General features: G+C 38.8%; 2 protein-coding genes across 5 annotated transcripts in view; both read right to left on the bottom strand.

Annotated features, from left to right (window-relative positions):
* Positions 1 to 4,530, bottom strand: part of LOC104853110 (contactin-associated protein-like 3) — a 239,552-nt gene extending 235,022 nt beyond the window's left edge. Inside the window, exon 1 of the mRNA XM_019205537.2 lies at positions 4,455 to 4,530. The gene's annotated coding sequence lies outside the window, so the exon portion shown is untranslated. The remainder of the gene's footprint in view (positions 1 to 4,454) is intronic.
* A 4,557-nt stretch (positions 4,531 to 9,087) lies between these two features.
* Znf658 (zinc finger protein 658) lies at positions 9,088 to 27,775 on the bottom strand. Of its 4 annotated transcripts, none has more exons than XM_010610956.3 (6): positions 27,278 to 27,775; positions 26,255 to 26,461; positions 25,670 to 25,727; positions 20,539 to 20,665; positions 19,826 to 19,921; positions 9,088 to 12,732 (listed from the first exon to the last, which is right to left on the bottom strand). In XM_010610956.3, exons 3-6 carry the CDS (start codon positions 25,682 to 25,684, stop codon positions 10,274 to 10,276), a joined length of 2,697 nt encoding a protein of 898 aa, XP_010609258.1. In that variant the 5' UTR covers positions 25,685 to 25,727; positions 26,255 to 26,461; positions 27,278 to 27,775; the 3' UTR covers positions 9,088 to 10,273. The 4 variants fall into 4 exon arrangements, with proteins under 4 accessions (XP_010609258.1, XP_010609257.1, XP_010609259.1 ...); XM_010610955.3 differs by lacking the exon at positions 27,278 to 27,775 and adding an exon at positions 26,551 to 27,265; XM_010610957.3 differs by lacking the exon at positions 26,255 to 26,461.
* Between the last annotated feature and the right edge of the window lie 7 nt (positions 27,776 to 27,782).

The following is a 27,782-nucleotide window of genomic DNA, read 5'->3' as shown; positions in this document are numbered from 1 at the left end:
GAGCCAAGGAAGAAGAAACGGGGCATGAGGACACTGAGAATGGAACTGGGAACAAGGCACACCTGAGACTGGTCTGCCATCCACCAGCAGACAGCACAGACCTGAGGGACCAATGCTATGTCCTGGCCACACCCCAGGGTCCCAACTGCTCAGATCACACATCACAGATCTTGAGAAACCACCATTCACTCCCACACAGAAGGCCAGACTCATGAGGGGGCAAAGCAACCTGGAAAGGTTAATTTATTAAATACATAAAATAAGTGTTTCTGTATATACCTGAAGAAAAAAGCTCTGACAAGGGAAATGACAAAAGATTTGAAGCTGGGTGACCTTTATAAAGGTATATACACAGAACACAGACTGTTCCTGCCTGTGAGGGCTCAGAAGTGGCAAGTCCCAGGCCTTCCTTACTCAGGAGACCACAGGGAAAGGGGCAGTCACATAAACTGTAGACACAAGAAGGCTGGAAGTGACCTGTGCAAATTGCCAGGGGCAAGGAGTAGTCCAGGAAGAGTCTCTGATCAGCTCACTCTGCTTCTAGAGTCAGTTTCCCTCCCTATCTTTATGGGAAAGCAGAGGGGCCCAAAAGGCAAGGAGAAGAGCACCCATTTCTCCACAGAGCATTTCCTGTACTGTGTGGCACGCAGGGCAGCCACAGGCACAGCTCCATTCCAGAGATGAAGGCTGAAACAGACAAGGGGAAAGGACCCTACCCACTACATGTGGGACTGGCCTGGCACCTCCAGTCTGGCTGCAAGTGCCTTCAGCTTCCCTGGATCCAGGTCCTGTCTCAGGGACCTGGATTCTTACATCAGCCTACAGAATGGGCCCAGCTATAAGAGAGGAGCCAGGATCTGCAGGGACTAAGCCCAGGAGTAGGGAGTGGCTCTGTCCCTTGGGCACTAAGAAGAAGGTGGCACACAGTGGGGACCCTGACTCCAGGAGGGGCTATGCCTGGCTGTTGCTCTGTTCTCAGGACACCACGAGGCATGTTCTGGAATGTGGAGGAGCTGGACACGGACCCCACTGCTCCTGCCAGGAAAGGTGCCATAGCTGGCTAAGCAGACGGTCTGGGAAAACACTGGGAGGAGCACATCTTAGTGTCCATCTATGGCTCCATCTCCTTAAGGTGCAGTAAAGCCAGCAGTGAAGACATCCAGAGACCTCACAAAGGACCTCCCAGAGAGATCTCCTACAGAGACAGCACACAGAGGCCTCTCACTGCCACACAAGTGTTTTATACACTGAATCCTCCTCAGAGTCCCCACAGGACCCTCACACAGCTCTGAGTCCTCATGTTGCCCCTCAGAGACCTTGCACAGAGATTGCCAAAGAGCTGCCCCAAGTGAGACCATGCAGAGACTCCTACACAGACCTTCCACAAAGTGCTGGCACAGAGACCTCCCAGGGACATCCTTTTCCCATACGGACCCTGACACTGAACCTTCCAAAGATATTTCAGATGTGTACTTCTCACAGAGGCCTGACAGAGAGACCTCCCACACAGACTTTCCCCAGAAACCACATACAGAGGCCACATAGAGCTGTCCCTGCCCATACACAGAAGCTGCCCAAGAGTCTCCACAGAGCTCATGTGGAAAGCCTGTGAGGAGACCTCACATAAAGTTCCGACTCAAATCCAATCACAGGAACCTCACACAGACACCTCATGTATCATCTTTAGGAGCCTGAACAGCCACTTGTTGATAGTTCCTTCTGAGAGCAGATGGAACCACTTAGCAAACTAGCAGCATAGGAAGGATTATCATGAGTTGTGCCCCTGAGAACTCCAAGAACACCAGTCATTGTCACTACCACACCAGGTAAACATTAAAAAAGAAAAAATAGGGGAAAACAAACATCAACGTCAATGAATACATATATGCACCCAATTCTATCAACAATAACTTTGATTCTGAAAGGTTCTACATGCTTCTGTACCTATACTACATAAAAGCTGGCAAAGCACAGCCCATGTACACAAAGGACAGTTGGGAAAGACAAAAAATGCCAAAAGCAAACTTACACGGATAAAAATGCAGTCTGATATGGAAAGTTAGTGAGTGAGAACAACAGCACATTAAAATCTACTATGGGAAAGATTCATGAATAAAATATTATATATTTGAAAACATCCCAAATTACACACACAAAGAAAAAGACTGAAATTCATAAACAGAAATTAGGAGATAAAATTTAAACTAATCATCAATTTAATTACCTTAGAATTGAAAACTGCTCAAAATTTTAAGGATTTCAAAGGTTGATGATGAAAGTCTTTCAAAACACTATATTTGACCTATGGTGCTAATATCCAAGCAATTGAAGTCTTTTTCTAAGCATACAAAGCATAGAAATTCTCCAATAAATTTATAAAAATATATGCATTTGCAAACCTCCAAGAATATTAAAATTTCAGTTGAAATGTCACCATTATCTCTCATGAAAAAGTTAAACTCTTCATCATCAAATGCCCAAAGTCTGCCCATTTGAAACTCACATATCCATGAGTCCCACATCAGGGAGATCAGCTGTAAATCATCCTGACAAACCTATGCACATGGTGCTGCACAGCACTTTCAGGGTGTGTGGCCAGCACAGCTGCACTCTGTCCCATGCTTGGAAGAAGGTCTCTGTTCCTAGGGTTAACTCTCTGGGGCTGCGCTTGTGCAGTTGTTATTCATGTGGATCTGTGTGTGAAGAGAAGTCTGCTGGCATTGGTAACAGGTTCCTGGAGGCTTGGGGCTCAGGCATAGGTCCACTTGGCGCCCCACTGTCTCACTGGAAAAGGCTGCACAAGTCCTTGTTTTCTCAAGAAAGACACAAATATGGGTTTTATTTCAAACACTTCTGTCTTCCCCTTATTTATGGCATTCCTGGTGGATACACTGTAAAAACAGTCCCTGTCCTCTTACACATTATCATAGGCATAAAAAATACCGTTATTTATCACTATCTAGTCCTTTGAAACATATTTTAGAAGAAACAAAGAACATATATTGCATGTACATGGGTCTTAACATTATCAAAGCACTCTACTTGAATAATATTTTGGCATTCTTTTAAGATCATAATGTGTAGTACATTAACTACTATTTTTTCACTGAAAAGTGCTTTTTAGCAGGGGATTTAGCTCAGTGGTTCGGTGGCCTGCCTTGCAAGTGCAAGGACCCGAGTTCAATCCCTGGTACCAAAAAAAAAAAAAAAGTGCTTTTTAAATTTTCTTCATTGATATCTATCTGTATTACATTCAAATAAAAAATAAAGACACCATACGATGCCAATGAGGAAAAAAGCACATGAGAAAATCCAATGCGGGGCTGGGTATTTAACTCAGTGGCGCCATACCTGCCTCAAAAGGATAAGCTTCTGAGTTTGGTCTCTGGTACTGGAGAGGGAGAGAGGGAGAGAGGGAGAGAGGGAGATAAGGGGAGGGGAAGAGAGGAGAGGAGAGAGCATCCAATGCAAGTAGCATTATTAATGATGAAATTGTTAGAGCATTTCTGAAAAATAAAACCAATTCAGTCTTTCTGTGATCAATAATCAAACACTGCAGCACTGGTATTTCCAAATAACATGAAATGTTTTGTTTTGTTTTGTTTTGTTGAAAAGCCAGGATTTGTATGCCAGGATACAAGTCACACTAATAACCTCAGTAGATATCAAGGAAGTAGAACAGAACCCGCTCCTGTGTCTCCCACTGGTGCTGTCACTGGAATACAGTCTGTAGGTGAGGTGCCATAAGACCTCACAACGATGGCATGGCAGGCATTGCACAGTGGATTTAGAAGAACAGGTAGTAGTGAATTTATATGACTGCTGTGTTGGAGGACCTTAAAAGTCAACTTTGATTAGTTCAGGCGGTCACAGGAATTCTTAGTTGACAGAAGGCTGCTATCATGAACCTCTTGCTGAAGGAAGAGTGCACAGATCTATTTTTCCTTTCTGCTCTCTGTTGACTATAACTACAAACCCTTGAAATGACCCAAGAATACTCAAAGGACAACTCTGAAATGAAGAAAATACAAACAACATAGTAGCGTGGCACAGTAACCTCCTACTCAACAGACCACAACACAACTAGTGAGGCCCCCGACATGGTAACTATAACCAGATAGAAACATTCCTCACAGAATTAGTCTCAACCGCTCTGCTGGCACAAACTCAGCCACATCCCCAGCATGACCTCAGGGGAAGTAACACTAGATCTAGAGCTCTGGGGACAATTCACAGCCACCTCCTGCAAGGTGACCTAAAGATGCTGCTCCACATCTAAAGATGTCATATAGGCTCAGCAAGAAGGAACCTGGCACCACCCCATGGCCCATTCCAGGACGAGATACATACACATGGGAAACAATCACCCATACCTGGTGTTCTAGGGAAGACTTCCCAGGGAAGATGGTCACAGTGCCCAAAGCATGCACTCAGATGTTCACAAAAGGACTCACATGACAGATGTGTCTCGGGTGGATGGAGAAATGTGAACCAGGTAAATTCTTGCCACAGGAGGAACCTCTTCTGCAAACAGCTTCACAGGATGCTTTCCTGACATCCCTCATTGCTTTTCAGTTCCTTCTGTTATGGTTTATGTTCCTTCAGTGCTGGCTCTCTGGAAACTGAAAAAGAGCAAAACACAACTCAGACGAGCTGCATTCCCAAAACCCAACACACGGGCTTTCAAACCAAAATAAAACAAAAATGGCATAAGTGGGTAGGCAGGTAATTTTTCTACCCCTTTGCATTCAAATGAGACATCTGAAACCCTTGTTCTGATTTGGTGAGTTGCAACAATTTAATGGCCTATTACAATTCTATAATTTAATAGCCAATTCTAATAGCCTGTTACAACTCTGATTGCCTAGTACCCTTAGTGTTAGTAGTCAATCAGTAAACAAAAATATAAATATATGTTGGCATAAACTTGTAAACCCAGAACTCTGAAGGATGAGGGAGGGAGAAAAGGATGTTGCACCTCATCTTAACAAATTAGTGATTTAAGGAAATTCCCAGTCAAAATTTTAAAAAAATTAATAAGACTGGAGTTGTAGCTCAATGTGAAGGCCAAAGTTCAGTCCCCAATATTGCAAAGAAGGGAGGATAAAAGCTAAAGAGAAAGGAAGGGAAGTAAAATAGGAGGGTGGGCTACAGGCAGGCAAGCAGTCTGACTATTTGATAATCCCACTAGCAGGTCCACAAAAGAACAAACTGGTCAGTCTGACTGCACGGAATTAAGAATTTGTCTGTGCAAGATTGTCAGAATGAAAAGATGAGGCACAGAGAGAAAACACTTGCAAAAAATATATATTGAGTGGAGTTGTATTCCAAAAACAAAGACCACTTCCAATTCAACAATATGAAAATGACCCAATAATCACCTTTATGTATGTTAATTTAAATAATAAAACACTCTGAGGTAAGTCATAAAGTCTTATTTTATGCTACAGGATTTAATAATCTATTTTAATAAATGAAAAAAATTAACGAAACTAGCATTTGATGTACAAAAATTTTAGAATGTGGATTGCCTTGGAAAGGTGCTCACATATAATTTGGAGAGACCTAATGACAGAAATGGTGTATCACTTATTTCTCACTATAGACATTTTCCTAAGGAGTGAGAAATAAATTTCCAGCAAATGATAGGCTTTAAAAAAAGAGCAAGAGTATATTGGTAAATCGGGAATGCTTTTGGCTAAATTGTGACAAATGTCACATGTAAGATGTGTTATCCAGATCATTAATGCAAGTCATAACGTATTTGTAAAGAGCAAAGAAGTTTTTTATTCCTTTCCCTGGAAAATTGTGTACTTAGTGTATTACTTTCCTCTTGCTGAGACAAAATACCTGACACACACAACTGAGAAGAAAGGCAGTTTATTTTGGTTCATGGTTCCAAACCACAGTTGGTTGGCTCACTGGGGAGAAATGTAATGGAAGAGGACATCTGTTCTACCCAGGAAGCCAGGAAAGACTGGAGGAAGAAAAATTTTGTGGGTGTGTGTGTGCACGCGCACGTATAGGTCTCAGCCCCAATGACCACCTCTTTCAACCCGGTCTCACTACCTAACAGCACACTGTAATAAACTCATCAATGGATTAACCCACTTATGGTGTATCATGTCACATGATCCACTCATTTTCAAAAACCCCACCACTGAACACATAAGACTTTGGGGGGACATTTTTATCTAAGTAACACCACAGTAAGCGTTTCATCATTATTGTTGTAGAGAAGCAGCGCTAATAGCATATTCAGCTGTGAACTCATCAGTGGATTAAACATTTCACTTTTACTGCTCTCAATAAGCAGGAAATTACTAGTGCCAAATTAGAAGAGAAGTGTAGGGGCTTGGTAATTCCCCAAATGGAAATGAGCCACTTCTTCCTGTACATGGTACATCATGAAAAATGGAATGAAAACACAAAGGGTAGGAGATGAAAGACATGTCTACATTGGGAGCAAAAGTCCCAAATGTCAAGGTATAACATCAAGAAACAAGCCAAGTGATGAGGATTTTGATTCGGCACCAATCTGAGTTTCTGAAGGGTGCCTGTGGCAGCCATTAGTGCTGTTCAAATGTCTTCCATTCCTTCCCCTCTCAGGATATGGAATGATTGTAATTCTTGTCCATTTGAGTTTGCACTAATTCTTCCCAATGACTTTTGATAAGTGGAAGCACTTAATTGCCAATGTGAGGGACCAAGCACAGCTCTTTTTCCCCTTGGCAAAAAATTTTCTGCATGCCTTCCTAGAGAACTAAAGAAGTTAGCTGAAGATTTTGAGTATAATATGGCAGAGAAGTGATTAGGGATTTAAGTGGCCCCGAGGTCAAAGATGTCAAAGCTACTAATTTGAGAAACCAAGTAAGAGAGTCCAAAGAACCAGCAGAAATGATGTGGTACCCATCAGGAAAGGGTGATGTCATGGTTTTCTAGAAGAATGTTGAACATACAAGTGGGATACAGCAACCACAGGTATAGTGTCACAAATCACCTGGGGTTAAGGTCGGATTATACTCTATAATATATCTAAGGACCTAATCAGTGCAGTCCAAGTGAGACACTAATATATGCCAACCAACTCCTTAGTCACCTTGTACCATGACTTCATGTGAGACCTCAATATCAAAGTACCATTTTGTAAAATATTAGAGAAAGGACATGGAAATCTGAAAATTAGCACCATTGGAAAACATAAACTTATCTTAAAAGATTGCGGGGGGGGGGGCTTAGACAAAACCAAATTGAGCAATATTCTACAAAATACCAGAAAAGTGCTCTTCAAAGTTAAGATCAGAAACACAAGAGGTCAGAGAAATCAGCACAGATTAGTGGAGACTAAGATAACATGACAGTTAGATGCAGTATAGTATCCCATATGGGATGAGACGAAAACAGAAAAACAAAAACCAGAATCTGAAGAAAGCTTTGAAATATAATGTTTAGTTATGAGTTGTCTCATAGTATTATACTAATAGTGGAAACTGGATGAGGAGTGCATGAAAATCATCACATAATTTTTCTGTAAATTTAAACTTTCAAAATTTAAATTTAGAGAAAAATACTTCAGCTTTTCTTCTCACTTACATTTTTCTGAAAAACATGTAAAAAGGGATGTATTTTCATCCCCGTTTCTCTTTGAGTACTCTAGGGTAAGTTCTGGTTGTACCACATTGTCAAGACCAAGGAGGAGCCACAGTATTTTCCAAGTAACTGGCACCTTCCTGCCAGGTGTAATGATCCAGTCACTTGTGTTCCAGCCTGAGGGTGTGGGATACAACTCTTATCCAATGATGGCTCTTTTCTGGGCTTTTGTTGGTAAATGCCACTAAATAAATTGAACAACCTAGTACTGGAACATTATTCTCTAATGACTGCTAAACATATCATTTTTCCGCACTATTCCTTCACATAATTTAAACAAGGTACAGTGGTATCTTGGTTCATGAATTTCATTCCACAATTCTAGGGAACATGGCCATGTTAGTGTTCATTACCTGATGCAGAGCTCATTAACACAAGCAAAATTTTGTAAAATGCTCCTGTTTGTGAACCAAATTGTTTGAGAACAGATGCATTCATGAACTGAGGGACCAGAAATGTTTCCCAAAGAAAGCAACTGACTTGTTGCCGAAAGCAATGTGTTAAGGGTTAAATGTTTAGTTGTCCAGGTTTCAAGTGATTTTACTTTTTTTTGTGCTGAACAAACCATTAGCTTGATATGACAGATAAATCAAAGTTTTCTCAGCCAACACTATTTTTACCCCCAAAGAGTCTGTTGTTTAGGACCAGTGTTATTTTTCTGCATCAAGTGACCCTTTCCAGTGCAATTCTAAAATCTGCATTCTCAGTTCACTCAAAATACCACTAGTTTACAAAGTTGTACGGGGTGAACAAGCTTAATGATGGAATACTATTAAAAAGTCAACATGCTCAGGTTCTATGTATACAAGAAATCTGAGAATAACTGTTGTTTTGTAACCACTCTATAAATAAAAGTTCATATCACTGCCACCACTATCAACAGACACACGTGCACACAGAACAGCACTAATGAACTCATGAAACAACAAGGTTCTAGAAACACGTGGCCACACGGATATTCAGACAGATTGCAGGCACAAATCTAACAGCATCAAGTTCAAGAAAAATAAAGAAGTTACTCAAAAAATGAAATTGGGTGTGTTCACAATAGGTGTGACTGCTGGCTCTCACTAGGATTCACTAGTCATAATAAATCTATAATATATAATAATAATATAATTATATTATAATTATAATATAATAATTATATAATAATATATAATAAATATATATACATATATATATGTATATATATATATACACACACACACACACAATAACTTATCTCAGAGACCACTCGTATCTATTGGTTTTTATCCACAGAATTCAAGTGATTCCTCCATTTTCGGAATTCCACATCCTAGATCAAGTCTATAGATATGTTTTCTATAAAAATTCTGATACTACATGAAAACATAAGTTTTGGTGAACCACTTATAGGTGATTTTATCAATTCTGAAACTCATATGCTCAAAAAAATTATTAATTGAAAATTTTGATGTTTCATGCTATTGTGTTTGGGTTAAAAGGTTTGGTGTTTATTGCCTGAGATTTCCATTTTTCAATGAAGGCTCATCAGGATATTGTTTTCCTCCTCACTTGAAGCCTCTGGTATACATTCTTATAGAATTTTCTGACATTTATTTTCCTTGTTGTGCAAAGAACTGGCAAATGACATACAAAGAGACACAGGAGTGCATAAAACAACAACAACAACAACAAGATCATTTACTTCACTAGCAAAGGATTGGCCTGCACCAAGAGCTGTGCCAAATGACTGGCCCCTGACTGGGTGACAATCTGCCTATTAGAAGAATTCTACAATCATGACCTCATTTTAGGTGATAAGACATTTTAGTTCCCACAGTTCCCATCACAAATCACAGTCACAAGACAGTACAATGTTATCCCAAATATAGCATTTTCTTTCAGGATGTTTGTCTTTTAGCTATTCCAGACCACGAGAGTGGAGGTCAGGGTTAGGAAAACAGGACTGGTGACATTATCTTAACACCTTTATGCTCTTATGGTTTACAGAAAGTTTTATGGCTCACGGACTGTTCTTAGTTTGAACATTTGGTCTCATCCTGGGATGTGGTTTAGCACCTCTGGCATTGGTTAATTTTAAACCAGGGCTATGTGCCTTTTAGCTTCAATGGTAAATCCTCAGGTGTTTTGTTAAGCAAAGCAAATTACAGAAGCAAAAGGCAGTGGTTATTCCATTTTTTAACATTTTGTAGGTTTCAGACTATTCACAGAAGTTCTATCATCTTCACAGGGTTTCATCCAACTCTTAACATAGAGGGCTAATTTATGTGCATTTCACTGAGAGATCAAGTCGTAGAACTCAATAGAATATAAACTTATTCTTGCATAAAAATATAGTGGTAAAGAAATGAAGGTGGAGAAGTTTGTTGGTGTTATTCACTCTAGTTTCTTTCACTTTGTGCTCTACCATGTTCAGAACAGTGCCCAAATTGGCTGTAGCAATCATCTCCAGTCTATCTAAAAACCAACAAGAAGAAGGTAAGGTAATTTAACGTTTCAGCTTAAATACAACATTCTTTAAGATAACATTACATGGCCAGTCTCACCCAGATGAACAAGACAGAGAAATTTTGTCAAGACAGTGCATGTGATATGAGCTTGCTGTTATTTAAGCTAGGAGTTCCTTCAGGATTTTTCACATAAGGGTTTTCTCTCTGCTATGCATTCTAATGTGATGTACTCTGAGAGCTGCTTTTCGGACAAAAGTTTTCCCACAGGTATCACATTCATAGGGTTTCTCCCCTGTATGAATTTTCTGGTGCAGTTTGAGAGTTGAATTTTGGGCAAAGGCTTTACCACATTCATTACACTCATAGGGTTTCTCCCCTGTGTGAGTTCTGTGATGTGACCTGAGGGCTGAGTTATCAGCAAAAGTTTTCCCACATTCTTTACATTCATATGGCTTTTCCCCTGTGTGAATTCTCTGATGTGCAGAGAGGTGTGTTCTTTGAGAAAAAGTTTTCCCACATTCATTACATTCGTAGGGCTTCTCCCCTGTGTGAATTCTTTGATGCACTATAAGACCTGTCCTATAGACAAAAGTTTTCCCACATATGTTACATTCATAGGGCTTTTCCCCTGTATGAGTTCTTTCATGACCACTGAGGTATGCTTTCTGAGAAAAAGTTTTTCCACATTCACCACATTCATAGGGTTTCTCCCCTGTGTGAATTCTCTGATGGTTAATGAGGTGTGTTTTCTGGATAAAAGTTTTCCTACACTCATGACATTCATAGAGTTTCTCTCCTGTATGAATTTTCTGATGAGTTCTGAAAGCTGAATCACGGGCAAACGTTTTCTCACATTCATTACATTCATATGGTTTCTCTCCTGTATGAATTCTTTGATGTATTCTGAGAGCTGCATCACGGGTAAATGTTTTCTCACAGTCATTACATTCATAGGGTTTCTCCCCAGTGTGAACTCTCTGATGTGCTCTGAAGACTGAATTATAGGTAAAAGTTTTCCCACATTCATTACACTCATAGGGTTTTCCCCCTGTGTGAATTTTTTGATGTGGTTTGAGAACAGAAACATGGGCAAAAGATCTCCCACATTCATTACATTCATAGGGTTTCTCTCCTGTGTGAATTCTCTGATGTGTTCTATGGGTTGAATTATCAGCAAATGCTTTTATACATTCATTGCATTCATAGGGTTTCTCCCCTGTATGAATTCTCTGATGTGCACTGAGATGTATCTTATGAGAAAATGCTTTCCCACATTCAATACAGCTATAGGGCTTTTCACCTGTGTGAGTTCTCTGATGTGCTCTGAGATGTGATATCTTGGCAAAAGTTTTCCCACATTCAGTGCATTCGTGGGGTTTCTCCCCTCTGTGAACTCTCTGATGTTCTTTGAGGTGACCCATCATAGAGAATTTTTCTCCATAATCACTATCTTGAAAGAGTCTCATCTCTGTATCTGTTCTCTGCTGTTCCATGCAAGGAGATGTGTAACATTCCCCACAACCAATTCTCAGATATTCACTGAGGTTTGATTTCTGACAGAAAATGTGTCCATATTTATTGTCTTCATAGAGTTTGAACCCTATCTGGTCTCCTGAATGCTGAACAGGGTATGACTGTGAATGGCTTAATTTCCCAGATTCATCACACTTATCAGAGTTCTCTCTTGAGTGGGTCCTTTGATGCTGAATGAGATATGCTTTCTGAGAAAAATATTTCTTGCATTTCCCATACAGATTAGATTGGTAGAGTTTCTCTTCTGTTCTGTGATGTCTGGTAAGGTCTAATTTCTGGTAGAAGGTATTTGTACATATATTATACTCACAAACATGACCTCCATTTTGTTTTTCAGTATGTACTTGATGGACTAGATTGTGATCCAAATTTGCTTCACATTTAATGCTGTCAAAAGCTCTCCGTCTTGTAACAGGTCTCTGAGTTGGAAAGCAGGGTGACTTTCCACTGCAATTAATACCAACTTCATTGCATTCGCTATGTGTTATCACCATTTGAACTTTATTGTATTCCACAATGGTGGTTTTGTCACAGGATTCCCCACATTCATTAAGCTCAGAGCATTTCTCCCTTGTGTCAGATTCCCTCTGCTCAAACAGAGTTGTTTTACCACAGGATTTCCTAAATTCATCTTCCTCACAGGTCTTCTTTCCTAATGGAGAACTCCCAACTGTAATGCAGATAGTTTTATCATGTAACTTTTTTCCAGACTCACTGTGTTGAAAGGACTCCTCCAAGGTTTGAAATTTCTGATGATGATCTTTCTTATAACTGAAAACTTTCTCATTTTTATTACATTCATGAGATTTCTCTTTAGTGTGAATTTCCTCATGTTTAATATCAAGCTGTAATTTTCTATACATATTCATGGAATCAGTATTCTTTCTTGAATAGTTTCCCTCAGAAATAATGAACTTAGAAACTACTGGAAAGTTCATGCCACTCGAGTCACATTTACAGGGTATTTTTCCTGAAAAATCTGAAGCTATGCCCAGACTAAATGGTTTTCCTAAAACTTTCTGTCCTTCACTCAGTGCTTTGTCTTCCATTAATATTACTTGCCATGGAGGCTTCTGGTGTTTTTCCTGATTTCCTTGGATGTGGACATACTCTAAAATGAGAAAAATTGAAAAGTGTGAACCTCAGGATTTATGAAATAGCACAACGGAGAATTCCATGGCTTATCTTTTTACTTTCAGTATATCCTATACTCTGACATAAAAAAAACCCAAAACCTGGAGCTGGTAACAAGGAAATCCTATTGATTCTATTGATTCTAGCCAAAGGGCTGAGAAAAAGCAGTCTAACAGAAAACTTTTCTGATGAATCCTAACAGGCCAAACAAGGATGGCGTACTCCTCTTGCGGTTCCAGAGGCTGAGCAGTGTGCTAACAGAAGAATTGCATATTCTTATAATATATTTTCCTCTATGAGCTAAATGGGGAGCTCACAAGAAAGATGATAAAGAATCTTAAGAAAGGCCTATTCTTGGGATATGCAAGCCAAAGTCAAAGTACCACCCAAGAGCCTTTTCTTATTAAATTTATAGAACAAATATCTTAATACACAAGGACAAGAACAATAAATGTGTTGTTTTAGAACACTGGTAGCAACTCACAAAAGCTAGGGGAAGAAAACAACAACAAAACCAAAGAGGCAAGAACACATGATAGGCTTAGTCCTACATGTAGAAAAGAGGAAGTAGCATTTGTGATAACTACATCTCCTAAATTCGAAGACACAATGCTCAGAACACAAAACATTTAAGGCAGACATCATCCTTGGATGTAACACAAATCCTCACAAGCATAAAACAAGAGAAATCACACAAAAGATGATAATGACCTACAGAAAATTTGTATTTAAAATCAGTAAACAGATACATAAAGAAACAGAAAATAGTTATAAATTATAAATGTCTGGTTTTCTCCTAGGTAAAAAGAGGAAGTTTCATGTAAACTTGTGATTTTTTTTTAAGTAAATAAAAACAAAAACATAAAAGGAATTTGTGGATTGCAGCTAATGCAGCACGTGTACTTAGGGGTAAAATGATAAATTCAAAAATTTTTATTAGGGATGAAGGCTCTCCAGCCAGATACCTAAATTTCCCCTTCAAGAAACCAGACAATGGGTAGCATCAAGGACTCCAAAAACAACAAATGCAGTAAGGATGTGAGGAAAAAGCAACCTTTCTGCACTGTTGCTGAGAATGTAAACCAGTAGCCACTATGAAAAGTGGTATGGAAATTCTAAACTAAAAATACAGATTTCATTTGATCCAGCTATACTTTTCCTAGGTATCTTCCTGAAAGAGTTTATGTCATCTTATTAGAGTGATAAATGCATACCCATGTTTATAGCAGCACAATTCACAGTTAAATTATGGAGACTGCCTAGACGCCTATCAGATAAATGGGTAAAGACAATGGGGTATATATACATACTGGAGTATCACTTAGCAATAAATAAGAATAAATCTGAGTCATTTGGAGGAAAGTAGATGGATCTTCAAAGCATAATGTTAAGTGAAACAAATCAAACAAAGAATGTTAAGTATCACATGGTTACTCTTCTATGAGAAACCCAAACGAGCAAAATAAAGGAGAGATATGAGGGAAAATGGAGGCAGATTTTGAGATAGGGAATGCTATATGGAGAATGGGGAAATAGTGAGGGTAGGGAAGGAAAGGTGATCAAAAATGATCAAGATATATATTATGTGTATATAATATATATGTACATATAATATATAATTCCCCAAAATGAATGTAATTTCAAACATAAAATATTAAAGGAAATTAAATCTAAAGAAAGCAGAAGAGGGCTGGGAATTTAACTCAGTGGTTCTACTGCCTGCCTCGCAAGCCCAAGGACGCGAGTTCAATCCCTGGTACCAAAAAAAAAAAAAAGCAGAAGAAAGAAAAGAAGCCGAACTTAAAATAGAGGACAATATAGAACATCAAACCAGGGCTGGATGTGTAGTTCAGTAGCAGAACTCTTTAGCTAGCATGTGAGGCCCTGGGTTTGATCACTAGCATCACAAAAAACAAAGCAAATAACAAAAAAATTAGTCAAACCAAATGTCAGCTCTGAACAAATATTGTTTTCAATTATTTTGATAAAATCTATTGGAGAAAACAAATTGTCAATATCAGAAATGTAAAACAGGATATAATTATGCATTATTAACAGTAAAGAGGCCAAAAGAAAGGGCATAGAATGGTAATGTACACTTGTAATCCCAGCACTCTGGGAAGCTGAGACAGGAAGATCAGAAATTTGAACTGAGCCTAGGAAATTCAGTGACAATGAAACTTGCCTCAAAAATTAAGAAAAAGGGGCTAGGGATATAGTTCAGTGCAAAGATATTGGGTTCAATGTCCAGTAGAGCAAAAAGAAAATTAACAAAACCTTTTTGTTTGGGCTGAGAAAAAGAAAATATTATCATAGATTGGATATATGAAACCAAGGTGTGATCAATATACAGCATACACTAATGTGAATGTTTAAAAATTTTTAAATTTGTTATCATAAAAGATACATTGCTCTTAATCCCTCTCAAAATACCTCCCTTCCTTTGATCATGCTTATCCCATGATTTTTGCCAATTTCTGCAGCAGTTTTGGAAGGCCACACGTGATATGATCAAAAATACAGTCAACGATGCCACTGAACCCCATCCAAAGGAAAAGGCAGGCTCGTAAAATATGGTGTGTCTTCATCCTTCTTATTCAGTGAATCTGGTATTGTGTGACTTTTGGCTCTTTCTCAAAGTCAAACAACCATGAAAGGTAAGTGGTTTGAATCATTTCAGGAATTTGAGGTAGCCATGACAGCACAACCACAGACATTCTTCACAAACGAGGATTTGCAAACTGCTCCAGAAATTGGCAAGAATGATGGGATGAGTGTGTGTGAAGCAGGGGGGAATTTTAAGAGGAATTAATGGCAATGTGTCTTTTACTGTAAAAAAGATATTATAACATTTTAAACATTCCTCTTATTTTTCAATCACTCCTTGTATTTGTTCCTCAAAGTTGTAGGAGCTAGAAATTCAAGATGAGAATGTCAAATGTTCTTGTGAGAGCCCACTTCTGGGTTACAGACAACTGCTCCATGTATACCCAATGATACACAGGAGCCTCCTAGCTCTCTGGCCTCTTGCAAGTGTCTTCTAACCTCTTCATGGGGACTTCACACTCAGGACCTAATTACTTCCCAAAGGTCTAGGCACCAAAGATATCATATCCTGATTAGAGTTTCAATATATGAACAGGGGTAAGGGGACCAAATATTCAGTACACTGCAAATTCAATGCCCACAAATTTACATGAAGTGATACTTCACATGAAGTGAACAAATTTCCTGGAAAATGAATTTTCAAATTCACTCAAGAAAGAGATAATTTGAGGACACCAGTATCTCTTTAAAAATTGAATATTGTAAAAAATTGAAAAATTGTAATAGATAAGGGTTTCTGCAAACAATAGCTCAAGAATCAAATGGTTTTGACTAGTGAATTCCATAAAATATGAAAGAATTAATACCAGTCATACACAACCTCTTCAAGTAAATACAAGATAAAGGACTATTTTCTAAATGATTTTATGAGGCCAGCATTATCATAGTAGGATAAGGGGAAAAAAGAAACAGACCAATATTCATTATAAAATAAATGGGAAAATAGTACACAGCAATATATAAAAACAAATCATGTCCAAGGAGAATTTACCCCAGGAATCCAAAATTCCTATAATATTAAAAGCCTCTCAATATAACCCATTATATTAATAATCTAAAGAATTAAAACCACATCATTCAATTGATGGAAAATAATTTAACAAAATTCAAAATCCATTCAACTTAATAAAGGAATAAATGAAAAACGGCTAACATAATACTGTACTTGACCCTAAATGTTTTCTCTTTAAGACTGGGAAACAAACATGGTTGTCCCTGGTAACCACCACCTTTACTTTAACAAATTATCCACTGGTGCAATAACAGCAAGAATTAAAGCAACAAGGTACAGAGGGAGCCTATGTAAAACATCACCGCCACCACCACACATATAAATACAAACTCATTTACAAAAGAGCTTTCTGAAGTACTGTTGTAGCAAAAGGAAAATACACGGCCTATACATAATCCTATGCCCTTATACAAATAATGATCAGTGGGAATTTGAAATCAGAAACAGCATCATTTACCATTTTACATGTTTGTCCCCATTTGAATTTGTAATAGGCATTTCTTCTCTTTTGTCTTTCTTAAGATTAGCTAAAATTTGATTCATTTTATTGTTTTTATTCTAAGAAAGTCTATTTCTCAGTTTGATAGTTTATTAATACTGAATTTACTTTTAAATCTTTTGTTTACAAAAATTAGTGTATTCTTGTTACTCTTCTTGCCTACTTAAGATTACAAATTTACTTCTGTTATTTGCTTTATCTATAGCTAGTCTTTTCTAGTATAAGGTAACATTTACTATTTCCTAAGTATCATTCAGTTTTGGATCCTAGGTCCTTTTCGATTTTTTTTTTTTGTGTGTGTGTGTGTGGTACTGAACCCAAAACCATGGTACTGAGCTACATCTCCAGCCAATTTAAAATTTTTATTCTGAGTCAGGGTCTTACTAGGTTGCTACTTTGCTCATGTTGGGCTAGAACTTATGATCCTCCTGCCTCAGCTTCCCAGAGTAGTGGACTTATGTGGCAGCTATATTTCTTTTTTTATATATTGTTTAATAGAGATGAATTTTAAATATTTTTATGTGAAAAATCTTTTATATATTAATTTTATTGATTTCTAGATTTATCACATTTTGTTCAGAGAATACTGTGTGAACTATTATTGTGAATTAGGCTTACTAAAAGTTTTACTTTAGGCTAATGACATTTTCACTTTCCATGGGAACTTGAAAGCCTTGTTCTTCATATTCAGCAAATGGAGATCTTAGACATATTATGAGGTCCTAATTCTAATGAGTACTAAGTTCTTAGAATTCCATTTTGCATGTTTTTTATGTCTTGCAAATGCTTAAATATTTTTTAACCTGTGCTTTTGAGCTAAAGAGTCCTTTTAATGTAATGTATTTAATTGCTTGAACTCAAATCTAAATGGTAACAGAAAACGAAACCCAAACAACAACTCTACCCTTCTTTCACGGTAATCTAAGTTAGTCACATAGTCATGTCTTCTTTAGTCAATCGATATGTTCCAATCATTTATATTTAGTGACTTGGAGATATGTTTGATCTAAATTAGGTCAACATCTATGTTATGTTGTTTATAGGCTTCAAAAGAATTACTTTCAGTGTTTCATTTCCAATAATTAAGATGATTTGACTTTTCTACAGAAATTACACTGAGAACTACAACTTTTAAAAATACCTGGAACAATTTACCTGTATAGAAAAAGACTAACAAGCACATGCAAAGACACTCAACATCATTAGCAACAAAGGAAACTGTACCCTCCTCAAATTCATAAATGGGAGAGCTGACACCCAGCATAACTAACTATCTTTGGACACAAAGCCTTACAGGAGGTAGCAAAGTGAACTTCAAATGAAGTCATAAAGGTGGTACTGTGAAGCTGGTGCCCCTGCAAGAATAGGTAGAAATACCAGGGTGCCCCTGTACACATGTGCACACTCTTTCTGCTTTCTGACCTGCATTTGCACAAAGGAAGACTATGTGAGGATAAAGCAGAAAAGGGACTGCACACCAGGGAGATAAGAAACTCTCCTGACACCTTGATGTTGGTCTTCCAGCTTCCAGAATTGTGAAAAAAATATTATATTGTATTCTACAAAGCCAATGATATTAAGACAGCCCAAGATAACTAATACAGAAATACAAAAGAAAATCACAGTAAGATACCACTTCGTATCCACTAGGGTAACTAAAATAAAAAAGGATGAGGAGAAATGAGAACGCTCACACTGCCATTAGGAATGAAAACTGGAGCAATCGCTTAGAGAAACAGACTGGCAGTTCCTCAAACAGATAAACACAGAGGTACCATCTGACCTCACAATCCTACCCTAAGTACATACTATACATGAGAAATAAAAACATGTTTGTGCAGAAACCTATAAATGAATATTGATATAAACATTATTTGCAATTGTCAAAATGTGGCATCTTAAATGCAGAAACAAGGTATGGTATCTATGTATGCAATGGAATATTATTTGACCATAAAAAGGATGAACTACTGATACATGTTGTAACAGAAACCTTTTAAACATTATGGTAATCAAAATAAACCAATCACAAAAGCCTGGATGTTATGATTCCAATTATGAAAAATACCTAAAACAGGAAAATCTATAAAGACAAGAGATTATTGGTGACCTAGGGCTGAAGGAACGGGAGGTGAAGAGACTGAAAAGTAGGATTGCATGTTTTTTTTAAAGTGATTAAAACTAGTGATGTCTGACGTATATGTCAATATACTAAACATCAATGAACTGTATGCTCCAAGTGGGTCAACTGTACATGTAAATCACATCTCAACAAAGCTGTTAAGAAAAAAAAAGCTTTCAAAAGTGTTTCCCTCTTGGCACATGCCTGTAATCCTAGCACTTGGGAAGCTGAGATAGGAGGATTACTACTGGCTCAAGGCCAGCCTGGGCTACACGGTGAGTTCTAGGCCAGCCAGAACTATTGAGAGAGAGACCCTGTCTCAAAAAAAAAAGTGTTCCTCTCCGCTGTAGTTTGAATACAGGTAGTGTTTCCTAAAACTCCATGTGGAAAAGCTTGGTCCCCAGAATCCCAGAGTGGCACTCCTGGGAGATAGCGCAGCCTTTGAGGGAACCCTACTGTAAACTGTGAACTGTACATGTGCTCTTTAGAATCATCCAAATCCATCTGGAACATCTTGGGGGGCTTCCTAAGGTGAGAGGGTGTCTGCCCTCACAGGAGATTGCCCTTTTAGTCTCTCCCTCTGCTTACTACATTGTGAGGTGAGTGTTTGCTTTGCCACACTCCTGCTATGCTGTGCTGCACTTGCCACAGGCTCAAAGTATGAAACCACATGGCCTCAGACTGGAACTCTCAGAACTGTGAGCCAAAATGAAATGTCAGCCTTCTATGTTGATAATCTGAGGTATCCTGTTACAGTGACAGAAATCTGAACGGCACGTGTACCACAATGCTGAAGGCATCCAAGTGTCCTTCTGTGAGTGCTCACTCACCTTCACGCTTCTGATTCAGGAATTTGCACTCCAAAGACCATGGCTCTTCTCCTAGCTCCAACTTGAGTATCACCTCAGGTTTGATAATGCAGTACCCTGTGAAGAGTTGTTGAGGGAAATTATAGACTGGATCTCGACCTTTTGTGCTTTTCTAAGATGGCAAAAGATATAGCAAGCAGCAATAGCAACAAATACAAGAGAGCATCCAAAGTTCTCAATGGGAAAAAATGACATAATCATTGTGTTTCTCTAAAGGTTTCAATTATTTTAGGCATCTTAATCCAATAATCTAAAATCTTTTTTAGCCACCACAGACTGGTTTCATGGAAGATGATTTTTCCTCCCAAGAGAGGCTGGGGAGGGGAGGTGGCTCTGAGATTATTACAAAGAGCACAGATGTGCAGTTCACAGTAGGCTTCATGCTCCTCTGAGAATCTAATTCCTGCCTCTTCTTCTGATCTGGAGGAGGTAAGGTGGATCTCAGTCAGTAATATAAAAAATGAAGAGACACTGTTGAGTACTGACAAAGCTTCCCTACTCTCCTGCAGCTCATCTCCTGCTCTGCAGCCCAGTCCTAACAGGCCACTCACCATGGAATAGGGAATGGAAACTCCTATCATCCAATTAACAATGTTACCCAAGCATCAAATGCTGTAGTAATTTCTTTAAAAGCACATGAGTCCTGGAGGAGTCCTGTGCTTAGTTCTGCTTACCCACAGAGATGAGGTGGCTGTAGGTCTCCAGCATCACATCTCTGTACAGGGTCCTCTGAGCAGGGCCCATGAGCCGCCACTCCTCCTGGGTGAGCTCCACAGTCACGTCCTCCAGTGACACGGATGCCTGTCATAACACAAATGCCCAAGAGTTCAGAATTAGGTGACATAGAAAATACAATTGAGAGCTACCAATTTTTTGGTTTGCTCTTTAGGCTCTGAAACAAATGGTTTTATAAAAGGCTTAATTTGGAACTAATCTTGTCTTAAACTTTGGTGTTAATCACCAGTTTAAAAAAGACTGAATGTACCATAATTCATTTGCATATGTGCACAAATCACAGAATCTTTTAAGCCAATAATTCGATGAAGACATGTTTCTTAAAACTCCACCTCCCACATCCCAATGGATAAGCAACCCTGCATCTTCTTCAGGAGGCTCACACTCTCCTGGGCCATCCATCATCACTGTAAATTACAGAGCCAACTCACAGATCTGTGGGAGCTCTGGTGATGTTACACCTGATAGAACTTGTGTATAAAGACATATATAAATCTAGAGCAGAGAACAGCTTATACAAGAACTGGAACCAAAGAGACTGCTACAAGACAGTACCAGCTATATTGAAGTAACAACAAAACATATAGGAAGAAGGATATAATCACATTGGAAAAGCTCCAACCATTTAATAAGTACTTCCTTTGCAGCTATACAGTCCAGCTGTATGAGTGGCTTTTAAAAATTTTTAATTGACAGAAAGGCAAATATCCCAAGTGAAATCTCACTGATAGGAAGAGTCTAAAAATGTCAAACCATAGGAGTCAGAAGAATGGTGGTCACCAGATGCTAAAGAGGAATGGAGAGATTTAAACTTAAGGGTACAAAGTTTCAGTGAGGGAGGAGGCTCAGCTTTTGAGATCCACTCTTCAGCAGAGTGACTATAACTCCTAAAAATGTAATATACACTTCACACTGGACAGCTGCTGGATGGTTCCATAAACTGATACAGAGGTGCCAAAAATGAAAAGATAAAGTGAATTAGAAGTTGGAGTGAAAGATTGGCTTACGTTCCCATGCAAGGATCAGTAGAAAAGAAGGGTCAAATGGTCCATATACACAGGACATCAGGGTGCAGATAAGAGGTATAAGATGAAGACAGCTGTCCCTAGCAGTTTAGGGAGTATATGAAGTTCTCATATACCACGTGTGCCTTAACACAGGGATGAGAGAAAAAAATATAGTACATCCCTGACTTACAAACGAGTTCTGTTCTGGGAGAACATTTGTAAGTTAGATTCTAAGTCTGAGAAAGTGAGCTATATACTTTTGACACAAATATACAATGAAAAGCATTAAAAAAAAAACCTACAAGCACATGCAATACTGTAAATAAACTAATTTTACTTTTATAGACATCTACCATCTTTTCATCTCAGTCCAATCTCTCAATTATTTTCACTTTTGTTTGCATGGTTATTGCTTTGCGCTTCTTAGCAGTTTCCTCCACATCACTTTTCCTCTGGCTTCTCGACATCCTGGGTTCTGACTGAGCACTGTACTGCTGTACAGTATCAGTAAGCACACAGCAGCACAACCGTGACAATGTCTGGCAGACATGTAAGCTACTTGTGCAATTTTTCCCCATTTACAAATGTGTGTAATTCTAGGTCTGTTCTAATCTGTGAAAGTTGACAACATGAACGTTCAGAAGTCAGGGACTTTCTATCACAGCTGAGGAACCATGGATATCAAAAAGGTTGCCAGAAAATGTGCTGGTCACAAAGCCAGAGAAGTTTCCTGAAAACCAGGAGAAGAGGCTAGAGGCTTTGAACTAAGAAAAGGGACATTTTCTACAACAGAAACTTTAAAATTCAAGTGACATGTGAAAATGGTAAAGATGCAAGAAAATCCTCTTCTGTAAAAGCAATGAGAAGCTGCAACAATTTTCAAATCAACTTTCCAGGGTTCCGTAAGCAAACTAAAAATGTGTAGCAGTTGCATGAAAAAATAGCTGTACTTAAGAACAACTGATTCTGTACCATTTTTAACTTGCTCCATTTCCCCAGGTCTATGGTAGCTTTGACTAAGAATCAATCGCTGGAAATAAGTGAAAATCCACAATCTTGCAAGGAGGAGCAAGCAGAATGGGGTAAAAGTAGTGTCAAAGCCGCATGCCCGACAATCTGTGTCTACAGGCCTGCATGGTGGTTGTCTGGAAGACCTCACCTGCAGGGCTATCTGTGTTAACTCAAAGCACCCCCAGTGTGAAAAGCCCTACTCTTTGAGGAAATGTCACCAGCATTTAGAAGCATTCTTTAACTATCTACCTGAAATGGTGGGTAACAATTAGGGGAAAGTAAGAGCACAATCAAAGAGTGAGAAAGAAAAGAATAGGAATGTGATGTCCATAAAAGTTTTGAAAAGCTCATAAAAATTCTTGAGATTACAGTAGAACACCTCATGCAAAGTACTGAGTAAAGCTCAGGGCTGTGAGTATGCTCAGAATAGACGTGAAAAGTCCCTAAACTGTCACCTCTGGGTGACTTAGGAGACCGGAGTAAACAGAGTGTGAAGGGCAGAGTTGTAAACTGCCTGGATGAATACTGAAGCACTGCCCTAATGTTCACAGAGCCCTATGACCAATGCCAGGAAACTTAATGGTTTCAGGCTTTTCAGGAAATGTGTGCGGGGACTCTACTAGCAACCCATAATAAAAAAAATAAGGCTCTATATATTTAATTTTTAAAAAGTACCCATCAAATAAATCTCAACAACAGTAAATAAATGCTAGGCAAGGTGGCCCATGCCTATAAACCCAATAATCTGGGATGGTGAGGAAAGATGACTACAAGCTTGAGCCTAGTCTAGCCATATTCCCTCAGGGAGCCTGTCTCAAAATACAAAATAAAAGTAAATGAATGTATGTGGAAGACCTAAGTGCAAAAAACCTGAGTTTCAATCCCCAGTAGTGGAAAATACATTCATAAATACATAACACTTCTTCCTGTGTAGAGAAGTCCTTGATTTCTAGAGTTGTCACATTACTTTATTCAAAACTTATAGTTTTTAACAGAAAATTATGAAACAAAACAAACAAACTTAAGGCTCATATCAAGGAAAAAAGTAATCAATGTAAAGCACTTCTACGGAAAGATACTGGACTTGGCCAGACCATGACATTCAATCAGCTACTTAAAATATGGTCAAGGACCAAGAGGAATGTCCAGTGACCCCAGAAAAGTATGAGAACAAAAATCTCACCATACAAAGGATATCAACAAAGATGCAGAAATTATAAAAGGGAACCAAGTAGAAAGTAGAGTTGAAAAGTACAATAACTGAAAGAAAACTCGCATGCAAAGTATGCTCAACAGCAGGTAAGAGCAAGTGGGAAAAAGAACAAACCAACTGCACAACATATCCATTGAGACACAAACACGTCAACATACCCAGTGTAAGACCCAAAGATAAAATGAGGACAAAAAATGGAACTGTGGGACAGCAAAAGTTTATCAAGAGGCACAAGGAGAGCATCAAACAGAGAGGAGAGACAAAAAGAATCTGAAACAATGTCTGAAGATTCAATGCCAAAGCAGTTGTTAAATATTTTGAAAATAATTTAATACCCCCAAGGTCAATAAACTTCAGGAAGGATGAACTCTGACTCAGAGATCCACACTTGGATACAAGATAATCAATGTGTTAAAAAGGCAAGGACAAAGAGACAAACTTGAAAGCAGCAAGAGAGAAATTACTCATCCTATTAAAGCTTATTTCTAAGAGAATTCATGGATGACAAAAAGTAGGGGAATGGAATATTCAAAGGAATGGATTAAGCTTTCAACCAAGAATTCTTTACATCCAGCAAAAACAGAAAAGAAAACCTTCCCAGATGGCCAAAAATCAAGAGAACTCATCACAACCAAAACTGCTCCATAAGAACTAATAAAGTGTGGCTCAGCAAATCTACCAAAAGCCGATTAAGGGTTGTCTGGAACTTGGGGACAACAGACTAAGAGTTAAAGTATATATAGTATGTTTTCCAGGCATCCTTTATAATGTCCAAAAATTGTGGTGATGTCTGCATATGTCTGAGAATATACTGAAAAATTACTGACTTGCGTACTTTTATTTCTTTCTTTATTTTCACTTCCAGAATTTTAATGGGTCAACAGTACAGTGTGAGAGCTGAATTTCAATAAAGCTTTTAAAAAATTAGTGAAGGTGAATTACTAGAGACAACAGAGAAGACTTAATAGTCAAGGATGGAAAACGGACATGGGCCATGTGAAAAAAAAAATGCTTAATGAAGGTATTGGCAGGGAAGGACAGGGATAGTGGATGGAGTCACTGACAGAGGAAAGTTCCAGAACAGAGGAAGAGTAAGGCAAGGGCTGTAGAAAAGTTAAGTACAAAAAGGCTAAGATAACACCCATTAGATTTTATTATAATTCAGTCAGGGTCCTGGAGATCATATGCAAATGAGAAGAGAAACCAAACCATCACAAAGATTTGAAGCTGGATGCAAAGTGTGAAAATATTGAAAGAGAACAGAACTTTAAACTATTGAGCAAGTTGAGTATCACAAGTATTGAAAAATTGATGGAGAGCATTTAAGCAGTGTAAATTTTTCATCTTAAATAGATCTAATTCAACACTTATGTTTGAGTTCTTGTAAAAAAAAAAAAAAAAAAACTCTTGGCCAAGATTGCATTTATCATTGTTTGTGAGTTGTCCTGAGGAACAAATGTAGACAACATTCTACATTAGTGTAACACCTAAATCTCCTACTTAAAAGAACAACAAATATATTTACTTTATCTTCTACATATCATAAGGAAGCAGGCTATTTGACTTAACTTTCTCATTGATGTACATCTTTAAATATTGTTTCTCTAACACTCTCCCATGGCTAACAACTCAGAAAGAAATTCAGAGCTCATTGTGGTAAATTTGTAATAACATCTATTACACAGGCTACTTTGGACTCCACTCTTCCTGTACCTATCTATACCTTCTATGAAGGTTTTTAATTCATTTTTGTTTCTATTTTTCCATGTGGATGTACAGATCTAGCATCCTTTATAAAATCCACAGGAAAACAAGCTGCTTATTAAAAATTGATCTTACCTGAGATACGTTCATTTCTCCAGCTGCCAGAAGAGTGTATGGAACTGTGATGGTTCAGCTGGGGAGGCAGACAAGAGAAATGGGGCCATGAGAAACCTGTTCTGCTTTGTATTTTCTACATTTACCTGCCTAAAAATCTCATCACATCAGCTGGATGAAAGGCTTCCCAAGGGGGTACAACCCTTTGGGTCTTGAGAAGGGTCAGGAAGGACCACAGGGAGGTAGCAGCACCAAAACCTATGCCATCACTGACACAACTGTGTAGGTCTGTATTGTCATTAGTAAGGCAAAAGTGCTTTTTCATCAAGGTATTAACAATGAATGACCAAATAAAACATCAGAGGATTAAACATGCTCAGCCATCAAAGAAATAAAACTCCCCAAATTCATTAAAACTAATGTCACAAAACCTGCTTAGATTGGCTTATTAAGTACTTACTGCCTTTACACCCCAAGTTAGAATTTCCACAGAAAACTGAATTCAAGATGAGCTGTTTTATGCAAGAAATACACTTTTAAACTTTTTCCCTAAATTACTTGTCTCTTCTAAAAAAACATCTTTGTATAAAAAGCTATGACACTTACCACTGACATCACTGTGCTTAATACCTGGTCCTCTCCTATCTGATGACTCTACAACAGTCTTTCATTTCAGTGCAGTATTTCTGGGTTGCTGTTATAGAAAAATTCTTCTACGATCATTTTGTTATTCTCTAGGTTCACTAATGAAGGAGCAACAGCATACATCTAAATGCCACACGTGGTGACGCACCTGGGAGAGTGGCCCAGAATCTGTCGAGAGTGAGGGGAAAATGAGGGAAATGGGATGCTGTGTAGGATTTTCACCAGCTGATTGTTCTCCCCAGATACCATGCCCTCACCAGGCCTCCACTAAGGTGACTCTTGACTGTTCAGCCTGAGCGTCGTCCATCCTCGTCAAGCTCAGACGGTCACCTTCTGTACACTGGCCTATAGCTTCGTAGTCACAAAGCCTGTGATGGCTCCCGGACATGGTGATATTACTAATTCTGACACATGCTATACAAGAAATCATGGCCTACTCCTTCCTAGAACATTCTGTTCTGCTCTGAAGCTCTGTGAGTGGGGCCATCCTACTATGTGGGAGAAGTTTCTGGGAAAATGTTTCTTGCTTTACAAGAGCTGCTTTGCTTCTGAGGGGCTGGACCTTGGACCTGAGAAACAAATTCACTTTATGTGAAACCTTCATCGAACACTCTAAACCTGAATCTTGGAATTCACTACAAATGTGCCACCTGGACCTGCAGCCATTGAACTGTACATACAACTTGGGAGCACCTGAAGGTTGGCCAGTGCCCCAGGCCACTATTTGGGGGGCACTGAGTAAAGTGACATTGGCTTTGCCTGACACCCCTTTTTCTCTTTTAAACTTTCACTTACTGAAAACATCCAAATTCCATGTGTGTTGGCCATTATTTTCTCCTGGATATCACTGCACAAGAATAGAGTATCAATTTGTGCCTTTTAAGACTGAGACACCCGGAACAGTGTGGGGAGGGCCTCAGGAGCTTCTTCTGACCCAAGAATTCGTCAGAGCGTCCACAAATCCTAGTAAATTTCGTGACTTACCATACGGTGATACTTTGTGCACATTCCCTTCACCACCACACGTAGCGATGTGGGGACTGGCCACTCTGCGTTAAGTGTTCTGAAGGATTTAGGAAGGTACTAGCACCTCCAGGCTTGGGGCAGGTAGGACACTAGGAAGAGAAAGAGATAAGGAGTAAAATCTACTTCTGTTCACAGCGTCCTCCTCCTCACCTATTCTGTGTCCTGAGGATCCACCGCCGTGATAAATCATTCTTTCTATTTTTAAAGGCTTTTTTTTTTTTTTTTTTTGGACGTTCTGAAGAGACAAAAAAAAAAACACCAAGCAAAGGGGACAGTGTCTGGTAATGAGGTTAGCAGCTAACTCTTACACGAAAATGAAAAAACAATTAATAACAGCAGCAGGAGTCCCGACTAGTAGCTTCCACCCCCAATCCGAAAGTCACGACCTGGCCAGAGAGCGTCCTCTGGGGGCGCCGCAGTCCCGCACCCCGGGGTCCGCCATCTGGCCCGGCCGCGAGCGGGT

Source organism: Fukomys damarensis, unplaced genomic scaffold (assembly GCF_012274545.1).
Source record: "Fukomys damarensis isolate Sample0158 unplaced genomic scaffold, DMR_v1.0_HiC HiC_scaffold_27, whole genome shotgun sequence".
NCBI lineage: Eukaryota > Metazoa > Chordata > Mammalia > Rodentia > Bathyergidae > Fukomys > Fukomys damarensis.
This window is presented reverse-complemented; position numbering and strand designations above follow the sequence as displayed.

Coding starts and splice junctions, on each gene's coding strand:
- Znf658 (XM_010610956.3), bottom strand. Junction 19,922..20,538: donor CAGCCACCTCATCTCTGTGG/GTAAGCAGAACT, acceptor AACTCTTCACAG/GGTACTGCATTATCAAACCT. Junction 12,733..19,825: donor CCTGAATCAGAAGCGTGAAG/GTGAGTGAGCAC, acceptor TTCTCATTTTAG/AGTATGTCCACATCCAAGGA.